Source organism: Anarrhichthys ocellatus, unplaced genomic scaffold (assembly GCF_004355925.1).
Source record: "Anarrhichthys ocellatus isolate YVR2014 unplaced genomic scaffold, GSC_Weel_1.0 scaffold28, whole genome shotgun sequence".
Lineage (NCBI taxonomy): Eukaryota > Metazoa > Chordata > Actinopteri > Perciformes > Anarhichadidae > Anarrhichthys > Anarrhichthys ocellatus.
The window spans coordinates 3,214,394-3,237,434 of NW_022280058.1; the positions used below are offsets into that span (position 1 = coordinate 3,214,394).

Here is a 23,041-nt window from a genome sequence, read left to right on the forward strand (position 1 = left end):
CCAATTACAGAAAGATAACACCATAAAGTGTCTTAGTCAGGTGTTGCTCCACCACAAGCCCCCTTGACAGAGAACACTATTCCTCTTAAAGTAATTCCCTTATTCGATGATTTAATGATGGTGGTGGAGAGTGCTGTCCAACACCGATGTAGATGTTCACACTCCTTCACGTGGATCCGGAGGAGAGTGTTGGTGGGAAAAAAAGAGTAGCAGAGATGTCACGTGCCGTGATGTCTAAAAAATGTTTGGGGTGTAGTCCTGTGTGTACGTGAGAGCGTTGATTGTGATCTGATGGTTCAGTTCGTTAGAGTGATAGCTGGTCTGTTGTCATGCCGCAAAGGTCGTCAGTGTTAATGAGAGACGCAGCCAGTCAGCGCTTAATTACTCTTCAGGCCCTTTATCTCAGATTGCCCAATACAAACCCCAATGGATGCATATACACATGAACAGTAGTGAACACCCAATACACACACTGACAGCATGGACCATCAGAGCCCATCTCACAAATGAGGCGGGCGTTTTTTTTTTTCTTTCTTTCTTCTCCTCCGACACAAAAAAAAGATAGGATCTCACGACGGTTGATTAACTTCGTCTTTATTCTCGAGCGCCTCCACCCCTCCGTCGGCAGCTAGACGGCTGACTGTGGAGGAGTGACGGAGGGCTCAGGGTTCAAGGGGCAAACTCAACAGGGAGCAGCCTCTAACCCCCCAGGATGTCCCCCCAATAGGGCTTCAGGGGCCAAAAGTCACTTGGTTTGTTAAATCCTAACCCAGACACAGCGGCTTCACAGCTTCTGGACACACAGACCCAGTGTCCGTGCTGTTTTGTTCTCTTTGGCTGCCCATATGGCAATAAGCTGTATTTGTTGGTGTATTTTTGGAACTCACTTTCCAGAGATCCAAACAGTCTCCTGTGTGATGTTACTTAGTTGGCAGTTGTTTTTGAAATGTCGTCATCCATCGTACCAGTTAACTCACAACACACAAGTGTGTTGAAGAGCGAGTGTGTTGCCTTAGCTCAGCCTGCTCCCTTCTGACGGACCTGCTGGGCGATGGAAAAACACAGGGTCTGCCAACTGTGCGCTGCTTGTGATTATTTCCAGTAATGTCGCCACAGACACCCAGTCCGTGGTACTGCAGATGCAAAGCGCTTTCATCAGAGGTCCATAGACTCAGTCACTATTGTGTTACCATTCGCAGCAAAGAAGGCAGGATTTGTATGCATTGCCTGAGCAGTATAATTCACAGGATGGATCTTTGTAAACCACATTTTCTGTGTTCAAACTGGATTCTGCATCTCCCAAAACTACACATTTGAGATGAAATTGTCAACAATTGGACTTTATCTACTGATGTGTTTCCCCTTTTGTATAAGATGTTAATGGTGTGCTCAGAGACTGCATCATTCATGGGGGAACAAGTTTATTGTTGCCTTAGTATATAAAAACTCAACACTATGTGCCATAGTGGCATTCTATAGTAAATAGACAAACAAAAAGACGTTTTGAGTTATTTGTGAGAACTTTACATTGAAAACCCAGCAGTACACCAGTTCAAGGTACAGATCTCGGACTTTTACTCAATGGTTTTTGTCCAGCTTGCTTGGTGATCACTCTCTGCTTTCTTTTAAACTTCTTTGCTTCATAGACACCTTCTTCTGAAAACACAAAAAAACATCAGGTGCAATATTCAGCATTAGAGAAGCTGACACTTGTCTGTGTGTGTCTGACAACAGAGGAGGAGTGTGTACCTGCATGTGCTGCTTCTGGTTGGATGCAGACTGAAGCAAAGCAGAATATCGAGAAGATGACAAAGGCAATGACGATGAAGGTCAGCTCAAAGCCAGAGAACGGCAGTTCCATCTACACAACTATAGCCAACACAAAGCACGCCATTACTTGATGTAACATCTTTACGTTACGATGCATGACACTGGGGGTGGGCGGAATACCGGTGTCATCACTGTCACCGGTGTCACATTTGGACACGACATGGATTTTGTAATCTGGTCTTTACCGTGATAAACTCACACGTGTTTTGGTTTAGCACACACACAATCTGCTTTTAGCATCCACACAGTGAACCACTTGCTTTTCTTTCCGGCGCCCATGTTAGCACTTTAGAGCAGTGGAAGTAGGGAGAAGTAAGGAGTCGCCCCTGATGGCTATTAGAAAATATGCAATTTTAAGGCATTTCCGCATTGGCTTCACTTTTCAGACTTTGAGGTTGCTGCCAGGTAAAAATGCAATAATAGGTTTTTAATGATAATCTGTACTTTGCACGTCATTACCTTGCCTATCCACACTGTCTATTATGGTCGTATCAATATATGTCATGCATATAGTATCATTATATGTGATAGCCACATTTCACACCCACACAGCAAATACTACACTTTGTATTTTCTTGTGTTTATGAATGTAAAAACATCCATCTTTGCTGAATCATGTTGACAGACTTGCTGTTATTTAAAAACCTAATTTCATATTTGAAATATGTACAGAGATCCAGTGAGCATAAACAGACTTTTCATAATCTTTACATGTCCATGATTTAAATTGTGGTTTATCACAGCCCCATATTGTAGTATTTACATTAAATCAGGTATATATTCAAATACAGCAACAAGGCTATAGGATATAAATCTAAATGCTTGCATGTAAGGAGGACATACTTGTGCTGCTTTTCATGTAGCCTGATAATCAGACTGAATAGATCTTTTCTCACTACATCCGTTCACTGTTTGAACCACTACACAAATCTGAGATGTGGGCAGTAAATCAGATGTTTGCAGCCAGACTAATGTAAGATGTGGATAAAATTAGGACTTGACTTGTAAATTCATAGTGAAACTACAGATTATTGCCATAATAAATACACATCCACATACATAGATTTATTTGTCCTCACAAACGCCACTGTTTGTGCATTACAAACTAAGTATTTTCATAGCAACACTGTTTATGCAGAGCTTGAGTTGCAGTAGCATGTCGCCTCCACCAGAGGGCAGTGCAACCGTGTTAAATGTAACTGTTCAGTCGCTCAGTTGTTAGTTTATAATGACTCATGCTCTTCACTACAGTGCTGAGTTTAACTGTATTAAAACTCAAAATGTGTCTCTGTTCACAATAAAAAGAAGATTTTCTTTTCCTGGTCGTGACACTTAATGGCACATTTTATTGCCGAATCCTTTATTCATGATTACTTTCAGCCTGAAACGGAGCAGTACCAGATGCTGTGTTTAAGAATCACAAAGATAAGAAATGTACTCTAGTATCAGACAACGAGTGACCGGTGGAATTGGAGGTATGAATAAAACAGTCTGTGCTAAAATCAAAGAAAAAAGTAAAAACAGAAGTTCTTGGAAACTTTCAGGCGAACCTTACTTCAGTGAATTCGTTTTTCATTTTCAGCAGTCTCGGGATCAAGCCCCTTTTTTCCTATAACCAACTTCATCCAAAATCCCTTTGCTGTGAAACTTCAACCACATTGTTACTTTGCTCATCAAGAGTATGAATCCCTGACTAAACATTTCTCATCAACACATCCAGTGAACTGACTGCAGCATAAGATGGACAGGAGCTTCACTGGAATTACTAAGAGGCATCAATTACAAAAATACATAATTTCGTATAATTTACGTTGTAACATGTGGTTTTATATAATCACCGAGAGGCTGAGTGAATCATAATGGCCTGCGATTCACACATTTTTCTTGCTGCTGTAAATCTGCTCATTCGCACAAGCTCCACCCTTCGATCCCTGACAAGCCTCATTCCTGAGGAATAATTTGAGAGATCACTCTAAACCTTCCAGCACACCTTCCCTGGTGACCCAGATTTAGAAAAAAAGCACCTCTGGGGCCGTAGACTTGGATCAGAGGATGACCTTTGTTTGAGGCACGTTTCTCGATGAGCAAATCCAACAGAGATAAAACAAGAATAAGAGGTTTTGAGACTTACCAGTAGGAAGAATCACAGCAGGTATTTTCAGATCTGAAAATGAATACAAAAGCACTGCTGTGTGTCTTCACATACACACACCCTCAAAGAGGAAAGAATGTAGGTGTGAGATACTGTCTTTGAACGGTTGAAGCAGGCGTTTGTTTATTGACTTCTTTTTTACAGTTATCCAGGCCACTCCTTTGTGCCACATCCTGGAAGAAAGACTGGAGCGTGTAACAACGTACACACACACATTCAGAAGTCACCAAATAGACTTTGTTCCTGGTAACTGATAACACACACTCACACAAGTCTTTTCGCTGCCTCGGCCTCCATAAGGACTGACAGGACGAAAGAGGCCGCTGGTGCCTTCATGAATCTCGTCAGACGATCAGTTCCTCCTTCTGTGGTTCTGTGGTGTTTGTCTCTGATGGATAGAAAATAATCTTTTGGTTTTCCACCTCAATATAGAATGTTTTTTTTTTTCAAGAAGAAAATTACTGATCAACATGATTAGCACTTGTTTGTGTCATCTATGATGTATTATAAATTAACCATGTATGAATAATGTATCGGACCATTTATTAAAAAAAGAATCATCGACGTACGTGAAATGCCGTGAAAAGCTTCAGTAAAAGCTACTAAGTGGACCTTTGAGCTAAGATGGTTCCTCAGATGTTTAAATACATTATTTACATATCTCTATGCTATAGGAATTACATATGTTGTATGTACGGTTTACAGTCAGCAGATAAAACATCAATGATAAACGCATAGTAACAAAATTCTTACAAAAGCTTCTGGACTAATTATACAACAGCAAATTCTAACAATTATTACATGGCTGTAAAAAAAAACAGAGTCAAAGACAACATCAAGGACAGAACCTTGACATGTTCTATAGAAACAGGTTTTAAGTTTGTCCTGTTATGATGCATTATATACTGTTTTTTATATAAAATCAGAGAGCCAAACAAGTATGAAGTTTCAAAGAAAGATGGGAGAGGGCTATTATGTTCTGTAAAATGAGTTTTAAGGCAACATTTAAAAAGTTAGAATGATAAAATATATCTCCATCACATTTATATCAATGAAGTTCGACAAACATTAGGCTTCAAAATGACCATTAAATTGTATCAACATCTCTCTAAAACTGTTTCAACAAGTGTAACATTACAGGTTTTAACAGTTAATCGAATGACCTGAAGACTGTGCTCACAGTGGTGTACGTAGCTGTTTCCTTTTGTTCCACCAATATTATCATCAAAATCCATTGATATTTTAAATGCAAAGTCAATTTGTACCGTATGGAGTGAATAACAAGTGTCTGCAAAGGGATCAAATGGATGTGTGTGTGTGTGTGTGTGTGTGTGTGTTTGCAGTCGTACCATTCGGACGTGCACATTCCTCCCCGAGCATCCCAGTGAGCGTGAAGAGGGCGAACACCAGCAGAGAGAACATGATCGTCAACACCTCCAGCTCGGTAAACGGAGATGCCATCTACACCGGCTGCCGCAGCTGTGAACATATTCATCTGTAAAATCACCTGTTGTCCCTCAAAGGTCACATCCTCACATCAAAATGATGATTAAACACTTACCCAGAGTAGGTAACTGGAGCGTTTAGATGTTGACCATCACACAGCAGCCTCATGACACATGACACACTCTCTTCTTTCTTTGTCACACGCTTGCTAGAGCTGTGAAGAGCAGACCAACACTTCCCCTCTCAAGTTCAAGTGAGATCATATTAACCCTAATTATTGATGGGCCTCGTGCCTGTGCCTGTGTGTGTGTGTGTGTGTTTAATAGTAGAAGCTTCCCATGCAAAATGTATGAATGTATTGATTTTTAGGATTTGTGAATGCTGTCAGGTGGAGCATTTGCTTCAGGAAATGAGTGTTTTTAAAAGTGCTTGAGCCCACTTCAGAGTGTCTGAAACCCACGCTGTTTACAGGAAACCATGTGGTGTGGTAGCTTTGGGTGTTGCAAATAAATAGCATGCGATTTTTTTTAAACCAGAGAACACAATGCAAGTGTGTTTCCACTCCCCCATTACCAACACAATTGAACGGTATTGGGGCAACGTGTGTGCGTGTGTGTGTGTGTGCGTGTGTGTGTGCGTGTGTGTGTGTGTGTGCGTGTGTGTGTGTGTGTGTGAAAAGGGTATGGATGGGCATACACCTTGGAGCACTTCTGCCGTCACAAATCGACATCGCAACCACGCTGAGGTGAGACAGAAGGTCAGTTTATGTTCAGTTCAACAGATTTTTGGGCTTTTCATTTTCATTTTAAGGAGTCAAGTAAAAAGAATCTGAGACACAAACATGAAATAGAAATGATATGTAAAATACGTATAATAATGTAAATACTTTTGTGACGGTAGTAAAATAGATATACTGTATGTACACTGCGATGTGTGCAGGTATAAACAGGAAGTAGTATATTATACTGACAGAGATACAGTGTAAACAAGTACATTATGATAAAATGACAGCCATTCTTGTTTTAACCGCAACCTGTTTATGATACAATAAAATACAGTGTGACTCTATTGCCCACTGTAGAACAACACTGCAAATGTTACAATTTAACACAAGTTGTAGTCTTAAAAACACAGTCACAAGACAAGAATAACATCAGTTATCAACAATATAGTACAAATAATAACAGTAAAGGGTCGAAAGTGGACAGGTGGACACCTGTGGACAGGTGTTGTAAATTAGCGTTTCGCTACAAATACTAAACAGTGCATCTGGTCCTTGTGCATAAATGTATGTTACAATTCTAATGCCGAATATCAATATCCATATCAAATATATCGTCCAGTTATATCAATCATAAGCCCCATGACCTGAGACAGTTTGAAATAGGATTACACCCTCACCACAAACACCCACGCACACACACATTCTGTGAAGAGGCCGATATGGTTGTGTAGGTTTCTCACTTCGTGGCCGGTCAGACGATTAATGGGCCTTTACTTCTTCAACATGACAGAAATGAGGCGGCTTAATTTCTATTAAGGCATTGTTTCTCAGCGATGTGTGTGTGTGTGTGTGTGTGTGTTGCTGCTGCTGTCCATGTGCACAAATTGTGTAAGCTTATTAGCAGCAGCACTGGTCAGAGGAGGAGATTGAGGTTAGTCTAAACCCTAATCCTTATGGACCGTGTGCTTATTACCCAGCAAGCACGACACAATCCTGGCTCCGCCCCACCGAGAGAGACACCACACACACATAAATACATATATACACACTAACACACATCTATACTAACACACACACACACACACACACACACACGCACGCACGCGCGCGCGTCACGACAGCACACATTTTCCCTGTCTCCTTGTTTACTGCTCGGCTCCATCTCAACTCTTGTTCTCTCCGTCTCTCTCTCTCTCAGCAGGAGGGCCGAGGACGAGGAGGAGCACACTGTTGAGTAGTTACCCAGTTGTCATGACGACCTCACACCCCACCATCTCTAGAGCTGTCCTCCTGTTGCCACGGTGAACTGATCCTGTTCCAACTCCGCTCCTCTCGATGATCCGGATTGGGCTGATAAAGGAGAGCGAGTCGCTCCGTCCGCTTTCCCCGAAAAAACGCTCGTGGATGGGATAGCGGATCACACGCAGAGATCGGACAGGACAGCACGGCATGCTGGGAATGCTGCCGGAGTAACAGCGTTGCCTGGAAACAGCAGCATGCCAATACAACAGATAACTGTGGTTCCGGCCAAGGAGACAGCCAGCAACGGCAAGAGTGCTACTCGCTCCAAAGACAAGACTGAGGTGAGTTCCTGAGCTCTTTAATCTGCTATCGAGCCTCTGAGGTGCCTGGAAAAAAACCTGTAGATTGATTTATGTTGTCTTTTTTTTGCAGTTAAGGCTTAAAACTAAATGTAAAGTTGGTCAGATTACAGACATTTAAGATTGTAGCTTTGCGTTGTCAGAAGGTAGAAGTAATTTGATGGTCCTTGAGCATTGATCTTGATTGTGTAAGTGTGTCAGCCACCAGCTTCCAGGCAGTCAACTCAGTGACTCACATACATTACATGTATGATTTCAGAAGCCTTTTATCACTGTTCCCTCACTTGGGGTTTGAGGCTTTCAACTGCCTCCTCCACAGAGCCTGACATCATGTCACATCATGGAACATCATGGAACATCATAGGACATCACACAAGTAGTGTTTTTCTGGCAGCGGGGAGCATTTAAAGCAGATAGTTAGTTTGGGTTTATGCGGTCCCTCATCCGAACAAAAACAAGAATGAATTTTGCTGTTCTGTATTGGTCGTTCATTTATTAATAGCTTTAATACGAATCTACAGGTGGTCTTTTTGGGACTAACTGTGTCTTTAAAATAGTTCCACTTTCTCACATCTGGCACAATATTCTGGTGTCATTTGTTCAATGCACTACAGGGATCACAAGATCTGCCTCTAATAGTCTTAGTTGCGAGCTTTTTGAAAGACATTTGTCATTCGTCAGTGACTTAAATATAGGAAAAACTCCTCCAGCCATAGGGTTAGGGTTAGAGAACTGACATGGGCTGTATTAATTCAGATTTTTATGCATATTGTACATAAGTAAGCCCGAGGAGAGATTTACATATAACAGTCGATGAGTGGGTACACCTGTTCATATACAGTGAAGGCCACAGTAATATACAGAGAAGGCCACAGTAATATACAGAATCCATCATGTCCTTAAAGAGTCAAAATGTGATGGCAAATATTGGGTTGTTTGGTTACAACAACACAACCCTGGTAACGTATTTACGAACAAATATTTCATGTTTTAAAGAAAGACTTCGGATTTTTAAACCACCATTAGGTTCTGTGAAACATGTCATGACCAAATATGAACGGTGCAGCTGCAGCTCCATGGTTGGTTGTCTAAATGTGGCTGTAGGGTGTTTTTTTATCCTGAGCACAGAGCCAAAATATAGTCCTCGGTCCACGCTACATCACTTAATCCCCTCTGCAGAAACATGCACATGTCCACACTTAGACTCACCAAAGTCTCTTATGTGCATCAAAGTCACAGTGTCCAGAGGAGCAGACGCGGAGGTAAGCAACAGTGGGATGTTGTCTCTGATACAGCACTTATCTGAACTGTAGGTTGACGCTCCAGCAGGAAGGAGCGGTGTGTTTTGCTGCGATCTTGTGTCTAGTTAAGTCTTCTTGTAATGCTTTGTTGTGACTTAGACCGGCCTAGTGAAGCTTAATTGAAGATATTTTGGATGCCACATAACAGGTTATTTGCCTGTGGTGAGGAATAAAACCTTTACATGCATGAAAACATATAGTTGGGACCATAGACTGTATGCGTATTAAAGGAAGACTGTATAGCCCGATATTGGCTCTTACATTTGGAAATATTTCTGTTCTCTATCGGTGTTTATTTGATGTGAACCAAAGAGTTGGGAAATCAGAGTGTGATTATGAAACCGACGCATCCGCTGTACAGATGCCACACACACACACACACACACACACACACAGTAGTACCGTTTGAACAGACTTTATTGGCTTTGTCAGACAGGGAAAGTAATTAGACTGAATAGCAACACATGGATAGCAAGTTAAACGTGTTTAAAAGACACTGTTGCTAGCTTTCTTACTTCTTAAGAGTTAAATGATTAGAAGATTGATATCAGTTTAAAGCCTGTTTTCAGAAAATGAGTCCAGTTGTGTTTAGCTTAGCTTGACGCAAAGACTGGAAGCTGGGGGAAATGGCTAGCTTAGCAAACTTCTCATCCTACTGTAAAAAACAACAATCACCTCTGTATGACACTGGTCATGTTGTGCTCTGTTCATGTGCTGTGGAGACCCCACCTTTTCTAGACAGCTGCGGGCAAAACATTGGTAGTATTCGAAACTGCCCACTACAGCCTACTGAACGCAGTATGTAGTACACAGTACACACTGTTGGTCAGTAGTATGCCGTATGAAACTGGTGAATCAGTTTATTTTGCAGTATGCTAAGCCAGGTTGTAGCCTGTAATCAAGCTCTTCAAGTACAGGACAAGAATTATTGAAAAATACAACATTTTGAGCTTTGAATCTTTTTTAGTTTATGACCTATGTTTGTTTACTTTCAAAGAGACTGCATGGTTTAGACATGCATGGTTTAGCTCCCCCAACCTGTAACCGGTTGTATATGGACCCAAATGCAACACACAAGATTCCAGAGATCTTTGGCCTTTTATTACAAACTTCCAGAAACAGCAGGCAGAGTTGAACAGGGTCCGGATCAGAAGGCTGGTGGGTTTACCGGGAGTCAGGCAAGACGGGTAGAACAGGGTCGGTAACAGGAGATCAGTGTGTGAGAGCGTGCTGGAGAGTCTGGCATTGAAAACCGAAGAACAATCGGGCAAATGTGTGTCTGGGAGGCAGGAGTCTATATAGGGGCTTGATTACTGATCAGAGGCAGGTGAGTGAACAGGTGAAGGGAGTTTAGACTGATGAGGAGGGAGTGACTGACAAGTAGAGTGAGGAGGGTGTGGAGCTGAACTGTGACACAACCCTTAACCAATGTATTCTTTGACATACTGTAGATTCAGCTTTTGTTTACATACTGCACAAAACAAATATCAGTATGTACTGCTGTAGTAAGCGCTTTCAAATACAGCCATGGTTTGTCCTTCAGGAAAAAAAAAGCTACCAACTCCTCATTATTCTTATATATTCTTATAATAATGACCATGTATGTTTATTGTTTGTTTTTCAAGTTTCATTTTCTGACAGCTTTTTGACAGCCTACACTGAGGTTTACATGAGCACATGAATGCACCACATAGCTAAGACTATTAAAATGATGAAGTTGCACAAACCTGCAAATTCAGACTAATGAAAAATCTTCTGAACATTTCGGTACAGCTGAAGAGCACACATCCACAGCTGTGGACCTCGTAACTAAGGGAATTTTATTTTTATTTTTTTAACCACATTATGGAGTAGATATGTGAATTGGTGGCAGATAATCTGTTTCGTGACTCAAAATGAATATCTGATCTGTCCTGTTAAAATACCAAACCTTCCAAGCATGTGCCCTATGCCTAGTACATGTCTCCATGTAGTCTAACACCCAGAGGAGGCTGCAGTGTTTGCTTTGACTTTACCCAGGACTGCTGATTTAAACCTGGCTATCAGCAAATCCCTTGATCAGCTTAGAAGCTGCAGTCAGTGTCTCTCTTATTTATTTCAGTGATTTGCAGAGAAATTGTGTCTGTGTGTGGGTTGCTATATACAGTGTATATATATATATATATATATATATATATTATACAGTGTATATATATATATATATATAATATATAAGGGCAAGTGAGCAATTCTTATCATTGAGCCCTGCCCATAGGCCTTCTACATGTATATGATATATACCTACAAAAACTTAAAAAAAAGACCTTTAACATGTATTGCTTGTAAGTTCAAAATGTCAAAACTGTTAAGTATTTCAATGAATGTGAATGTACCAAATATTATAAAACACCTCAGCTGTTTACTCATATAAGATATATATTTATGACTGGGTTGTAAATAATCCAAACTCCAGCTGGCTGCGTGTTGAAGCTCCCGTTTCGAAGTTTCCACTGTGGGACTTGTTTTTTTTCTAAGAAATTTAAAATGATTAGGTCGAGCCGTGACAAGCCTGTTACACTAAATACACTTAAGGCCTGGCGATTATAATGTCGATTTGAGGGTTCAAAACTGACAACAGTTTTCACCACTATTGTGAGCAATGTTGATTGCCAGTGGTTGAAGCTGTTTTTTGGACAATGCTTTTTCACCGAAGTGCCTTAAATACAAGACAGAAATTGATGCTCCAGCTCTTTGTCTTTGGTCACGCTGGAAGCTGCAAAGGCACCAACTGCTCCAATGGGAGAATTGAAAAAGTATTGGGTGTGGAATTGGAGATGGATGCAGTGTCTATCAGCCTCCTAAGTACATTATGTAACATCAAAAAACAATAACAGATTGTACCGTATTCTTACTTACGCTGCAAGGAAGAACATTTTATTGCAGTGGATTAATGAACAAGTACCAACTGTTAAAGGCTGGCAGAGAGTGCTGGTTGATTTAGTGCTATTAGAATACCTTATATGGGAATCTTTCCTGATATAAAGCCTGGTGTCTCTGCCATCGTGCTGCAGCCAGTTTCTCGATTGTTCTTACTGCACAATATCATTGTAACCTCTGGTGTTGTGTGTTTGAATCTGAGCTAGTGTTCTGTGTTTGTGGTTTGTTTGTTTCTGTTGTTTCTGTTTTTGTACGTTTTTCTCTCCTGTGGATGCCATAATGTATCCATCTTCTACATTTTACAAAAAAAAACCTAATAAATGTAGTGCTCAACGATTATACTAAACAAATTCCTTCAGAAGATCAAAACAATGTATTAATCCTACATTTATTCATTTATTATCTGTATAGCCAAAGCCTTATATATCGTATTCCTCTGTGCCATAGACCTCCATTGCATCCAAAGTGAGGATGACATGTTCTCTCACTACAATGAACATCGACACTGGTTTATTTTCAGTCAATCCCAGCTGCACTTCCTGCTGCTGTAAATACACGTACGAATTCACAGCTGAAAAAAGTCCATATTTCTGTGAAAGTAATGTTTGCTGAAATATACAATATCCATGTTCAAGTAAATTACTTGGCCTTTAACTAAAAAAAATTAACTATATATTCAGTTAAATTTATTTGTATAGCCCAACATCACAAATCACAAATATCTATATATTTATATCTATATATCTGGACAAGTTTGTTGTTGATTTATGACAACTCTGTCTTTATTGAGAAAATACAGCTAATTTAAACAGTTCACATCTTGGACTTACATGGGAAGTTCCCTCTTTTTCTTTTACCATTAAACATACAAATAAACAAAGACAAACAAATACTAAAAATAAAGACCAAAAAAAAAGAAATAAGAATGTGCAAACAAACTGTAGTTGCTGGAATATTATGCACCTGTACATTTAAGAATATACATACACATATGCATGTATGAATTTACACACACACACACACATGCGTTCAGTTGTGATGGTTAAGGTTAATATTAATGTAAGGGGCTATGCATTATATCAATCAGTGTCCTCACAAAGACAGAAGTAGTCGTGTGTGTGCATGTTTGTTGGGGACTCATTTTGACACATAGCTAGATACAGAATCCAGCACCTTTACTTCACAGTAGACAGCTGAGGCTGCAGGTTTTTCTGAGACAAGACTTATTTAATCCCATAATGCACCTGGCAGCCACTTACATCACCAGTGCAGTTCGGGATAAAAGCCAACTGGATGTCGTGTTGGAGGAAAGGTTGATTGGATTTCTTGCTGTAATTGCTCCTTGAAGTCAGTATATTTGCTTGATAAATCTGGTAATTCCTGAATATAGCTTTCCCAACAAAGTAAGTGTTAAGTCAACATTGTCTGTTTAGTCACCTGCCAAGAGATTCTGATGTTTTAGGGCCAAAAAAGCTGAGTGGAAATGCTGCCCACGTCTCTCTTATCTTATGCAATAATAATGAATTCCTCAGTCAGTTTTCGAGAAAATGTTATATATCATGATTTAAATCAATAATACAACATTGCATATATTTTGATGAAGAGTCTGCCGGCTTGTAAACTGACCTGGTTTGAGAGTGTGTTGAAAAATAATAATAATAATAATAATAATGTTTTTTTTCATGGTGGTTTATCAGTAACACTACTGGGTAACTCCTACACAGAACCATCTATTGGTAACTGGAACTTGTATAAGATGCTGCAGAAGGTAAAGGAGGCCACAGATGTCTGAGGGTTGAGTTCAAGGTCTCACGGTTGAGTTCGGGCAATTGGTACTCTTAGTCCAAGTCCAAGGAAAAGTGCAATTAGTTTGCTTTAAATAGAGACACATTGCAGAGCGGCATCTTGTACAATTAGAAGAGGACGGCCAGGTAATAGGATTGACTGGCTTTAGCTCGGGTCACAATGAAATAACAAGCACACGTGACCACGCATGGTTCCTGATGCTGGATTTGAACCAATCAACACACAGCCGGTCAACACCATAACTCTAAATACTATAGAACATGTTGTTGTTAGAAGCTGCTTAGTTTAATTATTGTGTTTTTGTTTTGCAGAGTTAATGCATTAGCATGTCCAATTTATCTTTGCATCTCATCTTAAACTACCGTAACAACACAACTCAAGGAATGGTCCCACATTTCTCACATTTCACTTATTTTTGGGGCCCTTGGGGTGAATTTACAAATGAAAATCTAGTTTTAGATGTAAACAAAGTCATTGTGCAGTGTTTGGCGTTGACATACTGTATTTGACCAAGATGAAACTAACAGTAGATTGAGCGATTAGTTGATTGACAGAAAAATATCAGTAACAATGAACCATTGGAAACAATCTGGTTTCTGATCCTAAAGATTTTCCACTTTCTTTATTTTATAATATATTTAAAATAAAATTTCAAGACTCCATTTTTATAGACTAAACTAATAATAATTTCTTGATTATTAATCTGCAGAGTCTTAATAATATAATAACTTACTGCAGATCCCACTGAAATGTTTTGGTGAGATGAATGAGCCCCTAGATCCGATGTTCATGTGAGTGCAGTGAAATATTGTTTTAATGTTTTATATACAGAGAAATCACTGGTTTAAATACCTCAGGCTGCATTGCCATGTGCCATTAAAGCATCACATACTTCTCTGTGGTTTCTAATGATTTTCTGTCTCTCCTTCTTCCTGCAGCGGAGGAAGGCCCCCGGGCGCTCAGGGAGTCGATCCAGCAACATTTCCAAGGTAACCGCTGAATACCAGAGCTCTTAAAGGGCCAATATCAAGGTCGCAGCTGCCAGTGTTTTCATAGCATCTTTTACTCAAGCAGAATCTAACGCGCAAGAATGTGCTCATGTTAGAAGTACACACTGTTGTATGACTCATGAGACACTGAATAGTGCTTGCTATGACTTTGTGTAATGTGTTAGAGTTGCTTGTAGAATCAACACTTGTAGCTCAACAGGCTCACTTGAGCCTTTAAGCATTTCTAGCAATTTTCTTTCTATTTACAAACAGCAAATTAACATTTTTAACAGTCGTGGTACATTTCTCATGAGTTTTTGGAGGCCAGACCAGAGCTGAAAGGGTGAAATAATAGTGAAATGAGATTTGTCAGGTGGACGGAAAAATGAATGCCGGTGTTTCTCCGTGGCTTCTGGATGTGTACACGTTAATATATTAGCAATACGTTATAAGGCTGTAATACATCAGGGCGGTATGTCAGCTTATCTTGGGTTGTTAATCCCGCTAACAACCAAAAAAATCTAATAATTAAGCTCAAATATCATTCATGTTTACGATGTTTCGTCAATATAAATCTTTATTTTGATTATGTAGTCTTTAGTAATTGTGTAAAGACGTTGTGATGTTTCGATAAACTGTTGATGGTGACTTGCAAAGCAACATGGAAGAGTCGTGAATTTAGTCTGTTGGTTGTTTCAGGCCAGCAACTCTACAACAGGAATAACCACAGCCTCAAGAACATCGATCACCCCGTCTTCTCAGGACATATGCAGGTGAGACAGCTGTCTCTTTCAGTTTTACCCAGAATTACAGTCACCTCGGCTGAAGTACAAGACCGAGGTTTCTTAAATATCTGCTGACACCAACACAATTACACAATATCTCCAAAAGGAAAGAGCAGCCACAGTTCTCTCTGTGATATTTACATGCACAGTTTCTTCTCAACTGAGTGGGAGACTAATTTAGTATGGTCTGCTGCACCCAGAGGGCGTTAACAGAACTAAAATGGATGCTGAAATCCAATGATATTTCCCATAGGGCAATTAATGAGAGAAAGATGGCTGATTGCAGAAATGGGATCCTTCATATTATTATACTGGTGGTACGGTTGCAGCTGACAGGCTCAGTCCTGTGACTTGAAGGCTGAAAGGATGCTTGGTTTGAACACATGGGATGTATGTGAGTGCTTGGACCTCCATTTGTCAAATAGCATGCTCAGATCGTTCCATATTCATCATTTCCTATTCTGATTACCCAGCCTGATCATCAATCAATCAACTTTGTTATTTCCTTTCACTTCATTGTTCAGTTATGTCCAATTTCTTTTTCTCTATATTATTTCCCGTTAACAAGGAGGCTGGTGGGAGTTTCAAGGAACATCTAATTGAATGTTTTTCACATTCATCAGAAAAATATGCTGAATTTAGACTTATTGGTCCTCATGCAAGAACCACTCGTACAAACACATTCGTTCTCACAATTTAGGAGAACTTGCATTATGTGAAATGAGTCTGCTGTTATCCAGGCCAGGTTTTTCACTAACGGATTGTATATTTCATTAGTGAGTGTTTGGCAGTGGGTGTTTGTGAGCCTGATAGGTTCACCTTTAACTTTATCGGCCAAAGAGAGAAAACTCTCTCAGTCAAGGATGCAAAAGAAACCCCCAAAAAACAAAATCAATCCATGAAAATAGTGCAAAGGCTACATATAATAACCTGTGTGTGGACTGTATGTTTATTTACTGTATTTATTTACATTTGTTGAGTTAATGTCATCACATTCATATCTTTTCCATCTCGTTTCATCTTATCATCTCTCTTTATTTGTTTGTGTGTGTGTGTGTGTGTGTGTGTGTGTGTGTGTGTGTCTGTTCAGTTCGAGCCAGCTGACCCCTTTAGAGGAGGAGGTTTCTGAATCACACGAAAACATCAAGCACACAATCACCTCTGAGATGACCGTCACCAGCGCAGCTCTGGGCCTGTCAGCTCAGGCGCAGAAGAAGCAGGTGAAGCGCCACCACCGCCGCAAGAGGAACAGCTGCACCGCCAGCGACTGCGTGGAAACCAGCGGCAGACAGGAGCAGAGCGACCGCAGCCTCAGCTCGGACCGCAGCGAGCTCGGGGAGAAGAGGGAGCGGTCCGCCAAGAACCGGAGAGAGCTCCCACCGCACCTCCGCTGCTCGGGGGCCCCGCACTCAGACTCAACCTCTGACGATGAGGCGTTGCGCGAGGCCCGCAGCTGGAGCAAAGAGAAAGCCCGAAGAGTCTGCCACCGCAGCGGCACCAGCCGAGAAAGGGATGGAGCGAATGGGAGTAAAGGAGGGGAAGACAAGGTCATGGAGCTGCAGTCGGTGGGCTCAGATGAAGGGAAGGAGAACCATCCTCTGGTGGAGGACAGCGGAGGCCTCAAGAAGCGCCACAGCAGCACGGCCTCGCTTAAGAGGGACGGCCACGGTTCACAGCAGGAAGGCTCACTCAGCAGAGACAAGGAGAAGTGTCACAAGTCAGGAGACAGCTCCTCATTGGCAGAGGACGGCGAGGAGCTCATCACCAAGAACTACCAGGAAAAGGGGTCAGGGGGTGGGGACATGTCAGTGCCCATACCACAGACACACTGTGGTATGAATGGAGGCACAGTAAGGCAGTACTCTGATGACTCTGATATGGAGGTCTGCAGGTCAGTGGGTGTTTGTGAGCCTTATATGTGTGTGTGTGTGTGCATGATAGGTTCACCTTTAACTTTATCGGCCAAAAAGGGAAACTCTCTTAATCAAGGATGCAAAAGAAACTCCAAAAAAAATAATTCCATAAAAATAGTACAAAGGCTACATATCATAACCTGGTCTCATGTGTGTGTATTGTATGTTTATTTTGTGTGTGTGTGTAGGATCTGCCACTGTGAGGGGGACGACGAGTGCCCGTTGATAATGCCATGTCGCTGCACTGGGAGCCTGATTTTTGTCCACCAGACCTGTCTCAACCAGTGGATCAAATCCTCAGACACTCGCTGCTGCGAACTCTGCAAGTTTGACTTTGTCATGGAGACGAGGCTCAAACCTTTATGCAAGGTAGGCCCTCGCTCATGAATCTAATTCACAGCTATGAACAAGCTGTAATAATGAACACCATTTTTCTCTTCCACCAATGTTTCCCCTCACCCCCCCCTCCATCTCTCCATCTCTCCATCTTCCAGTGGGAGAGGCTAAACATGACGAAGGGCGAGAGGAGGAAGATCTTCTGTTCGGTGTTGTTTCACCTGTTGGCAGTGGTGTGTATGTTGTGGTCAGTCTACATTCTGGTCAAGAGAACCGCGGAAGAGATCAGAATTGGGAAGAGCGGTGAGTACCTTCCCCTATTCTCTCTCTCTCTCTTTCTCACATACCAGAGACACACAGAGTAAACGTGTTCTGATCTATGGCAAACTAAAGGTACCGTGGATAGTTTTTAAATTATAAAACAACATTTCTCACCTAAAGGTATTGTGAGTGAGGCCTAACAAACATTTCCTACCTCAGTAAACGTTTGAAAACCTTACTTTAAAAAAAATAAAATAAAAAAAGAGTTTAATTCATAAGCTGTATGCCTCACTGTGTGGAAGAGACTGGGACCATTCTTTTATGGTTGGGCTCAGACTGCTTTCCTAACTTTGTAAAAACTAAATATAACAAATAGATAGATATAAATGTATTCAATTGTTATTTAATAAAATAATGGTATCTGATATCAGATCAGCTGTGCAATTTTTCCATTATATAAAAATGTCTATATGTTACAGCCCTCCACAGAAGTTTGAATCACATCCTGTCACCTAATACAAACAGTACTGTACCATTTAGGCTCTGCACTGTAGCGCCCCTTGTGGTCAAAAGCTCCACTGGGCACATGTTGATCTTTACACCTGTCTGTCTCTGGTGTAGTGATTTTTGATGATACATTTCCTGTGTAGTCACCCACAGTTTTCATGTTTTCTCCAAACTAGTGAAAAGTATGTGTATATTGTTTAGTATAAACCTTCCGGTTTCTAAATGTGCTGTGATGGTCACCCATCCCCTCGTGTCCCTCTGCACATTAGAGGTCGAGCTCTGGTGATGACGTTGGTTTTTAGACATCTTCAATGTTCTTAAATAAAATTGATTTGATCTCAAAATCACCAATAGCTTGTGTTTAAATATGGTAAAAAAAAAAGTGCAGCAACTTTCCAATAAAGCTACTGCAGCATCAATGTCTTTAAAAAGACAAGTTCAATTCATTTGTAGATTCTACTTTCTTGTAAGACTTGAAATTTGACATCGACAATCCATTAATGTAAACACTAGCTATCAATACTTGAGAGAAAAGCATTTAATTCAAGAGCAAGATCTACAGTATGTTCGAAAATAGAACTCAGAAAACAACGAATGTCTTGAAAAGGGTCATGTCAAGTTTCAGATGTTAGATTTCATCACAAGAACCAGAATTCACCAGTTTTTCACAGCAATTTTATTTGAGATTGTAAATCAACCCCTCAGTACTTTTGTCTGTTCATTGTTGCGGTTGTTGATGGTGTGTTGTGCTGTAATCCCAGCGTATCTGTATTATTCTCTTATCGTAGGACCTCAGATATATTATTGTATCGAATAAATAATAGCAGAACACATTTTTTGTTCATTTGGGGATGCACCGATCCGACTTTTCAGTCACGATACCTGAGCTTTGTGTATTGTCCGATACCGAGTACCGATCTGATATCAGTGTCTAATTAATAAGCTGTATGCCTCACTGTGTGGAAGAGACTGGGACCATTCTGTTATGTGTGAGGCAACATCTGGCCTGAATTAAACATTAAGTTTATAAAGAAAAATGTAACAATTACATAGATATACATTTACTGAGTTGGTATCTATCATTAACATAATAAACGGACACCAACAACTTGGTAAAACCCCTTTAAAATGAACAGGAATTAATTCAAGTGTAAACCTTTTTAATGCAGCAATGAATTGTACAAAACTTGCACGGAAGAAATTCCAGTACATAATGCATATAGTGTACAAATACAGAATTGAATTGACTAGATCAATTGTCACTGCTATCCGATCGAGCTATTCGAGTCAGTATCGACCTCGTATCCAACATCGGTATCGGTGCATCCCGAGTTTATTCAAAGGTCATAGAATTAAAGAGAAATTACACTCACTCTTGATTGCAGACGAATTATGGAGAGGTACTCTTCTGAAATACTATACACCAAATGGTAAGCACAGCTCTGCACATACCACCATCATGATCCATGACGCGTCCTGCAGGATGACTTACAATGTGTGCGTGTCCTCAGGTGTGCTCGAGTGGCCCTTCTGGACCAAGCTGATTGTGGTGGCCATAGGCTTCACGGGCGGCCTCATCTTCATGTACATCCAGTGTAAAATCTACCTGCAGCTGTGGCGCCGCCTCAAGGCCTTCAACCGCATCATCACTGTGCAGAACTGCCCCGAGAAAGAGCTGCACAACCCTCAGGCCCGAACCAGCACCCTGACCAACGGCAGGCACGAAACTGTGGAGGTTCCAGTCGGTCCGGCTCCCATCCCGGCTCCAGAGGCACAGATGGACTCGGACATGTCGCTGGAGGCTGCGGTGGCGCCGGCTCAAAACCCCGTCTGAGCGATTCTCCTCCCACTCAGAAAGAATCGTGAATCACACCCTGCTCATACAACAACACAGGCTGGTGTGAGCAGCGTGTCGTTTAGACTCGTACAATATTTTAGCGTTGTTCATCCCAGCACCTGTGATTACTGATCTTGAGACACAAGAGATGGATTTTATGTCCTTCAGTGATCACGGAAAACTAAAAGAAGAAGAGCTGCAGTGACGTGAATGTGCAAAGTAACTAAGAATGTGGCAGGCCGGAGAAAAGAGGAGTCAAATAAATCCGTCAGCAAGAGAAGTTTGTAAAGACTGTAGTTATGTAATATATTGAGTTTTATTCCTATATGCACTTTCTCAAACTGCACTGACATGAGTTAAAGTTGTGAACACCCTGAAGATGCTTTTCAAGGTCTCAGTATGCTTCAAACTTGGGATGTTAACAATTAACTGTTTATCTAATGCCATCAGTTAAACAGTTCAAATACATTTCGAAAAAAAGGCCTGAGTAACTCAAGAGGAGCTGCTTGTCACTTAAAGGCTGTTCACACGCCAGGCTAATGACGCGTTAAGATATCGTGCTAAAACGTACACGTGGTTCTATTTTTACTACATTTGGTGTCTGATAGCTAAAGATTGTTGGACATACCCGGGTATTTTACTTCCTGTCGGACAGTAAAATTAGCACGATTGCCGGGGAAGGTTTTTTAGAGTTTGGCAGTCCCTCCCCTTCCGCACCGTAGCAAAGATTGCAACTACATTTTGCTATATTCGTCAGTGTGAAGGCACTTATGCACTAAAAATAGCAGGCGTGAGTACAGAAGAACGCGAGTTGAGAACACAGCACTGTTGTCATACACGTGGCAGTCATTACAAAGGAAATAACCGCGCAGTTTGGGACGCTCTCCGTCAGCAGACATTTATTTTCACAACTGTGCACACGTGGCCCACCATTCTGTAAAGTGGGCAAACACGTGGAAGACGGTTTCAGACGCTGTTTGGACAAACGAGCGCTTTGTTTGAAGCATACCGAGGCCTGAACTATCAGGTCTTCAGACACCAAAGAGTAAACACATAAGTAGAGAAACCTTTATTTAGCTCAGTCTGAAAAATGTAATGTTTGAAAAAGATGAATTTATTTATTATCGTAGGAGAGTTGACTATTTCTTAAAATAGCAAATCTAAAGTATCCCAGTTATTTATGACATTGTTTTGACAGTTTGCAGCTTCATGAGGTTGTGTTATTTACACATTAATGTAACTTCATTCATGGTTGCCTTCCATAAATGGCTTTACATCAGACTTGACACACTGTGTGCGTGACTGACCAGTCTGTCTAAAAAAGGCGACTGTTGTGTACACTTATTTACTTTTCTACAGGTTTAATTTGGTGTTTTATCAGTGTCGCTGTCACGTCACAGAAAATCTCTCGTGTCTTTTAGCCCCCACGACATTGGAGCACTCAACAGCTTTGTCAAAACCTTTTTTTTTTTCTATCTCCGATTGGATAAAATGGAGTGTTTAGGTTACATACAATTCATATTTGTTTGTGCAATAAACAATGAATGTAGAACCCTTCACAGGCTGGTGTGAAGTTACTGAGCAACAAGAAGAATTTAAAAAGATGATACAACTTTAGTTTGACATCTTTGAGAGTTCAGCACCATCTTCTGGACAAGCATGGAGCAGCAGCACAAAAACACACTTTATAGAAAAAGTATTTTCTGAGGTCCGTCTGATGTTCAGCTCCATGGTCAGTTGGGCTGAATGAACAAATGGAGCTTTGAGCTACAGTCCAACAGGAAGAGGCTCAGTTTAAGTCCGACATCAACTCCAGCTGCTCATCATCCAAATCATCTTCATCGTCCTCATTATCATCTTCTGCGTCATCACGTTTATCCTCTTCTTCATTCTTCGTTTCCAAATCTTTGTTCGACACCTTCCGCAGTTTCAAATTTGGAAGTTTCTTCAGATCGCCAGTCCACTCCCTGCCGAAATAACGGATGAACAAATGACAAACGTTACCAGAAAGGACGTTTATGAATCATCACGTCATGTGCAAATCATATACTTAATATCCCAATTTTATTTGAAATCATTTAATAAATAGTTTTGACGTGTTGATATATATATATTTTTTTTTTTTATTCCATGTAGTTGTTGGAATAAATTGGAATACTCGTTTAATGTCATCATTTGCGTGATTATGTTTGTCAAATCATTGAAGCTGAATAATTACGGCTACTTTTCAAACACAAAAATGGTAATATAAAAACACACACATACACACACACACCATTTCTACCCACTTACCTGAATGTTTTCAGATTCTTTGCATTAATGATGTCTGGAATCTCTACGAAGAGGACAAAACACAGGATCATGCAGTTTCCCCCCCATCACACTGAATGGTCTCACGTACAACACATATGCGTATTCGTATCCGCGACGAGGACTCACCACACCCGACGCCCTCATATAGCGCTCGCTCTCGCTCGACGGTCTGTTTGATGACAGCCTCTCTGGCCCCATGGAGGCGACCCTGCCGGCCTTTGATGCCGTTCATCAGCTCTATCTGCTCAAGCTCCGAATCAAACCTTTGGAGGTGTCTACACACACACACACACACACACACACACACACACACACACACACACA

General features: G+C 40.9%; 2 protein-coding genes and 1 long non-coding RNA gene across 7 annotated transcripts in view; 1 reads left to right on the plus strand and 2 right to left on the minus strand.

Annotated features, from left to right (window-relative positions):
- Nucleotides 1–1,858: 1,858 nt before the first annotated feature.
- Nucleotides 1,859–7,595, minus strand: LOC116392123 (uncharacterized). The gene is made up of 3 exons (XR_004213310.1): nucleotides 5,544–7,595; nucleotides 5,332–5,461; nucleotides 1,859–4,370 (listed from the first exon to the last, which is right to left on the minus strand). It is a non-coding gene; the product is annotated as an uncharacterized LOC116392123 (long non-coding RNA).
- marchf1 (membrane-associated ring finger (C3HC4) 1) lies at nucleotides 7,215–22,522 on the plus strand. Of its 5 annotated transcripts, XM_031863291.1 has the most exons (8): nucleotides 7,215–7,735; nucleotides 14,715–14,765; nucleotides 15,465–15,538; nucleotides 16,641–17,441; nucleotides 17,652–17,832; nucleotides 17,958–18,102; nucleotides 19,953–19,997; nucleotides 20,079–22,522. In XM_031863291.1, exons 1-8 carry the CDS (start codon nucleotides 7,649–7,651, stop codon nucleotides 20,399–20,401), a joined length of 1,707 nt encoding a protein of 568 aa, XP_031719151.1. In that variant the 5' UTR covers nucleotides 7,215–7,648; the 3' UTR covers nucleotides 20,402–22,522. The 5 variants fall into 5 exon arrangements, with proteins under 5 accessions (XP_031719151.1, XP_031719150.1, XP_031719152.1 ...); XM_031863290.1 differs by having other exon boundaries at nucleotides 19,953–22,522; XM_031863292.1 differs by lacking the exon at nucleotides 19,953–19,997 and having other exon boundaries at nucleotides 20,079–22,521.
- The window catches only part of tma16 (translation machinery associated 16 homolog), a 2,690-nt gene continuing 1,109 nt past the window's right edge, over nucleotides 21,461–23,041 (minus strand). Inside the window, exons 5-7 of the mRNA XM_031863296.1 lie at nucleotides 22,844–22,992; nucleotides 22,697–22,739; nucleotides 21,461–22,371 (exon numbers count right to left, since the gene is read on the minus strand). Coding sequence (XP_031719156.1) covers nucleotides 22,194–22,371; nucleotides 22,697–22,739; nucleotides 22,844–22,992 — 370 coding nt within the window. The 3' untranslated portion in view covers nucleotides 21,461–22,193. The remainder of the gene's footprint in view (nucleotides 22,372–22,696; nucleotides 22,740–22,843; nucleotides 22,993–23,041) is intronic.